The sequence below is a fragment of the Lithobates pipiens genome, unplaced genomic scaffold (assembly GCF_037356315.1).
Source record: "Lithobates pipiens isolate NorthernLeopardFrog02 unplaced genomic scaffold, aLitPip1_a1.2 Scaffold_8, whole genome shotgun sequence".
Taxonomy (NCBI): domain Eukaryota; kingdom Metazoa; phylum Chordata; class Amphibia; order Anura; family Ranidae; genus Lithobates; species Lithobates pipiens.
In genome coordinates, this window is record NW_027507903.1 from 626,437,566 (window position 1) to 626,443,088 (window position 5,523).

The 5,523-nt window shown below is 42.6% G+C and overlaps 1 protein-coding gene across 1 annotated transcript; it reads left to right on the forward strand.

The window, feature by feature from the left end:
* The first annotated feature begins 2,724 nt into the window (after positions 1 to 2,724).
* Positions 2,725 to 5,060, forward strand: LOC143963971 (olfactory receptor 5G26-like). Its single transcript, XM_077473697.1, has one exon. It carries the CDS (start codon positions 2,814 to 2,816, stop codon positions 3,747 to 3,749), a length of 936 nt encoding a protein of 311 aa, XP_077329823.1. The 5' UTR covers positions 2,725 to 2,813; the 3' UTR covers positions 3,750 to 5,060.
* The last annotated feature ends 463 nt before the right edge of the window (positions 5,061 to 5,523 follow it).

Consider the following 5,523-nt stretch of genomic DNA (forward strand, 5'->3'; position numbering starts at 1 on the left):
ATCGGACACTTACCTGTCCCAGGGTCCAGCAATGCAGGGGATCGAAGCCCCGCTCATCCCCCTCTCTGATCAGGGCGTCGGCATTTTAACTGTGGGCACCCAGCTGTGGCTTCACAGCCGGGCACCCACTGCGCATGCACGAGCCGCGCCGTGCACCGTCACTGACCGAGCAATCATCTGGGACTGGTCACGTGTTCCAGATGATTGACAAGAGGGAGGGGAGAGAGGCAATCTCCCTCCCTGCGCTGAGGGAAGTGATGTCAGGAGCCCAGGAGCAGAAGGAGGCAGACTACGAGGGACCCCCTAGCTCCAGGCATTTAGAAGTGAGTAAGAAAAAAAAAATTCTCAGAATCAAGCACATTAATAATTTTTTGTTTTTGGGGTGGTACTCCACTTTAAAGAAGGAACTGGAGTTGTCACATCACTCCCAGACAGCCAGCTGGGCAGCTATAAAAAATATCATCAACATTCCAATCAACAGAAACTAGCTGACATTTGGCACATGTGTATGGCAGCCTGTCTGACAGAAACTGGCCAAACGTCTGAGTTCTGTAGAACAGGCTTGCCAGAAAAACATCTGACAATTGGATCCGATCAGCCATTGGCTGTGAGCACTAACTGGTGTGTTTAGGTTTGAGGTCAGTCCACCTGTCAGAACACAATAGCTCAGCAGGGAGATTGCTGTACTAACATTGCATAATATGCACCAGGCATTACATGACACAAATTAGGTTTTACTACACACTAGGAATGGGCTGTCTGTTCGAGTCAAACATGAGTTTGGCTCGAACATTGGCTGTTCGCCCGTTCGACAAATAGCAAACAATTTGGGGTGTTCGCAGCAAATTCGAAAGCCACAGAACCCCCTTTCAATCTATGGTAAGTCTATGGGAGAAATCAAAAGTGCTAATTTTAAAGGCTAATATGCAAGTTATTGTCATAAAAAGTGTTTGGGGACCTGGGTCCTGCCCCAGGGGACATGTATCAATGCAAAAAAGTTTTAAAAACGCTGTTTTTTCAGGAGCATTGATTTTAATAATGCTTAAAGTGAAAAAAAAGCGTAATGTTCCTTTAAATTCCATACCTGAGGGGTGTCTAGAGTATGCCTGTCCCTTCACAAAATGTAATTTCTAAAGGAAAAAAAAGTCATTTAAAAGTACTCACGGCTTTAATGAATTATCGGGTCTTGGCAATACAGACGAAAGTCATTGAAAAAAACAGAATGGAGATTCCTCCTAGTCTATTACCAGGACCTTTGGGTCTGGTATGAATATTAAGGGGAACCCCAAACCAAAAAAAAAATGGTGTGGAGTTCCCCCCAAAACTCCATACCAGACCCTTATCCAAGCATGCAACCTGGCAGGTGGCAGGAAAAGAGGGGGCACAATAGAGCGCCCCCCCTCCTGAACTGTACCAGGCCACATGCCCTCAACATTGGGAGGGTGCTTTGAGGTAGCCAAGCTGTGTGTGTGTTTTTTTTACCTTTTTTGTCACTTTTTTGGGGTAAAATGATAGGAGTACAATGTACCCCATTACCATTTCACACATGGTGGGGCCGGGATCTGTGTGTCCCCTTTGTTAAAGGGGGCTTCCAGATTCTGATAAGCCCCCCGCCCACAGACCCCCAGAACCACTGGGCAAAGGTTGTGGGGATGAGGCCCTTCTCCCCATCAACATGGGGACAAGGTGCTTTGGGGGGCTACCTCAAAGCACCTTCCCAATGTTTAGGGCATGTGGCCTGGTATGGTTCAGGAGGGGGAGGTACTCTCTCATCACATCTCATTTTGCCACGGGGTTCCCCTTAAAATCCATATCAGACCTAAAGGGTCTGGTATGGATTTTGAGGGGGACCCCTACACCATTTTTTTAGCTGTGGTGCAGGGTTCCCCTTAATATCCATACCAGACCTGAAGGTCCTGGTAATGGAATTTGGGGGGACCCCCACACAATTTTAAAAAAAGGACTGGAAGGAATCCCCATGCCGTTTTTTTCAATGACTTTCATCTGTATTGCCAAGACCCGACAATTCATTATAGCCGCGTGTACTTTTAAATGACTTGTTTTCCTTTAGAAATGACATTTTGTGCACGGACTTTTATAAACACAAGAAACATGCGCCCCTTTACAGGTATACTATAGACACCCGCCAGGTACAAAATTTAAAGGAATATTACACTTTTTTTTTACTTTTTTACTACAGTACATGTTTTTAAAACTTTTTTTTTGCATTGATACATGTCCTCTGGGGCAGGATCCAGGTCCCCAAACCCTTTTTATGACAATAACTTGCATATTAGCCTTTAAAATTAGTGCTTTTGATTTTTCACGTTTGAGTCCCATAGACTTTATCAGTGTTCGCGCATTCAAACAAATTTTTTGCCTGTTCGTATGTTCTGGATGCAAACCGAACAGGGGGGTGTTTGGCTCATCCCTACTACACACCAATGTAGAGAACGCTATATCATTGCATTGTATCGAATCACATGACCATTCACAATCTATGTTGTACTTTGTTTATTGGAGCTTGAGGACTGTGGGTCTATTATCCCTGTCGCTGAATATTTAGGGTAATGTTTTTTTATTTGTTTCTTTATTTCAGTGACTATCATTTTCTAATCTTGCCCATAGTTTCCTTCCTTTTTCTCCTCTCTTTGTTTTTTACCAACTTTTACTGTACATCTTCTTTCTTTTCTTCTTTCCTTTTTTTCCCTTCTACCCATTCCCCCTTCTCCTGTCTTTTCAAATTCAACTGAAATCTTTTTCATTGGGTGGACAAACTGGTTTTAACAAAGTTAATGTTCTTTGTTTAGGATATGAATGAGGGAAATAAGACCATTATTACTGTGATCCAACTTTTAGGGTTTCGGACTCCGCAGAATATAAAACTTTTGATATTTTTTTTATTTCTGTTGCTTTACTGTTTGACAATTTGTGGAAACCTCCTGATCATCACACTGGTGTCTTACAGTAAAACCCTCCATTCTCCCATGTATTTCTTCCTCTCCCAGCTCGCTGTAGCAGATATGCTTTTAGCAACTGATATTCTTCCCAACATGCTCCATGCTTTTCTGGTGGAAAATATTACCATAATTTCCATTTCTAACTGTATCACCCAGTTATATTTCTTTGCTATCTCAGAAACCTCGGAGTGTCTTCTTCTGACATTGATGTCTTATGACAGATATTTGGCCATTTGTAAGCCATTGCATTATACAATGCTGATGAACCACCGATTTTGCTGGAAGGCAGTTATCACAACTTGGAGTTTAAGTTTCCTAGCAGTATTGACTTATACTGTAGACATATCTAAATTACAGTTTTGTGGACCCAATATTATTGATCATTTCTTCTGTGATCTTGACCCAATACTACAACTGGCTTGCTCTAATACCACCCTTGTACGACTACTAATAACATTATCAACTGTAATCTTTGGTTTCATCCCCTTTTTTGTCATCATTATATCATATGTTTATATTATAGTCACCATTTTTGAAATCCCATCTATTACTGGGAGGCAGAAAGTTTTCTCAACATGCAGCTCCCACCTGACTGTTGTTTCCATATTGTATAGTACCCTACTATTTGTTTATTTGATACCCAGTAGAGGACAATCATTGAACATTACAAAATTCCTGTCATTACTGTACACTGTAGTCACCCCTATGCTTAATCCAATTATATACAGTCTGAGGAATGAAGACCTCAAAAATGTTGTAAAAAGAATTATCAACAACCTTTTGAAGTAGCATTTCCATAATCATTAACATTTTCAAATTACTTAACCAAGCATGCAATCGATGATCTGATATTTAAGCAACTTTTGATTTAACTACTTTCTTACTGGGCACTTAAACCCCCTTCCTGCCCAGGCCAATTTTCAGCTTTCAGTGCTGTCGCACTTTGAATGGCAATTGCGCGGTCATGCTACACTGTACCCATATGACATTTTTATAATTTTTTTCACAAAAATAGAGCTTTCTTTTGGTAATATTTATTCACCACTGAGCTTTTTATTTTTTGCTAAACAAAGAGACAGTTTTGAAAAAAAAACACAGAATTCATAGTTTGTTATTCAAATTTTGCAAACAGGTAATTAACTCCTTCATTGATGTGCACTGATGGGGCTGCACTCATGGGCACTGATAGGCTGCACCGATGGGCACTAATGGGCTGCACTGATGGGCACTGATAAGGCAGCACTGATACGCACTGATAAGGCAGCACTGATGGGCACTGATAGGTGGCACTGATGGGCACTGATGAGGTGGCACATGTGGGCACTAATGAGGCAACACTGATAGGTGGCACTGATAGGCAGCACTTATAGGGGGCACTGATAGGTGACAATGATTGGCAGCACTGATGGACATTGGTTATCAGCATTTATGGGCACTGATAGGTGGCACTGGTGGGCCCTTCTTAGCAGTGCTGATATGCACTGGTAGGTGGCACTGGTGGCCACTGGTATGTGACACTGGTGGGCACTGCTTAAAAGCAGTGGATCTGGAGTGTGCTGGACCGATGTCCCATTTACTCCAGATGATAATCAACTTTTTTTTTCTCCTCAGCTGTCAGCGTGTGAAAAAAAAGCAGCTTACCGGATCTGCTTACATCATGTGATCAGCTGTCATTGGCTGACATCTGATCACGTGGTAAGGGGCTGGCACTGATCTGTGATCAGCCGAGTCTCCTTGACGCACTGTTAAAAGAGCAGGCTGTGTGCGCAGGCAGCTCATGCAGGGGAGGATGTATGACGCCCTCCTGGCAATTTAGGCCTGCGCTGTAGCTGTCTTTTGGCTATAGCGTGGGTGGGAAGAGGTTAAAATGTTAAGGTGTATTTATAGAGAAAAAAGATTTGTTTTGCATTGAATGGAGAAGGATTAGACCCTCTGTTCAGTATTTAGTTCAGTATTTATTTGGTCTTCATAGAGCTCATGATATTTAGAGCTCTATTTTTAATTGGTGGCCTAGTCACCAAGAAAGTAAGTAAAGGCAAATCCAAAATGTTAGAGTTTTTCACAGAATAAATATTGAGATAAAATCTTCAATGCAGACACTTGTTTCAGGAAAAATAGTCTAAGCCCTTGTACACACGGTCAGAGATTCCAACGGAATGTGTCCGATCGGACCGTTTTGTCGGATAATCCCACTGTGTGTGGGCTCCATCGGACTGTTTCCGTCGGAGTGTCCGACGGACCAAGTTTTCCAACTTGTCGGTAAAATTTTCCGACAACATGATCCGATCGGACCTTGTCGGATCATGTGTAGAGAATTCCGATCGGACAAAGTGCCACGCATGCTCAGATCAAATTCCTACACCAAAGCTATTGGCTACTAGCCTGAATGTAGTCCCGGTCATAACAAAATAACGTCATCACGTTCTGAACGATCGGACATTCCGACAACTTTGTCCGACGGTGTGTATGCAACAGTTTCGGACAAAATCCATCGGATTTGGTTGTCGGAATGTCCGACCGTGCGTACAAGGGCTAAGAGGGGAATTAAGAAAGGATAACTGGT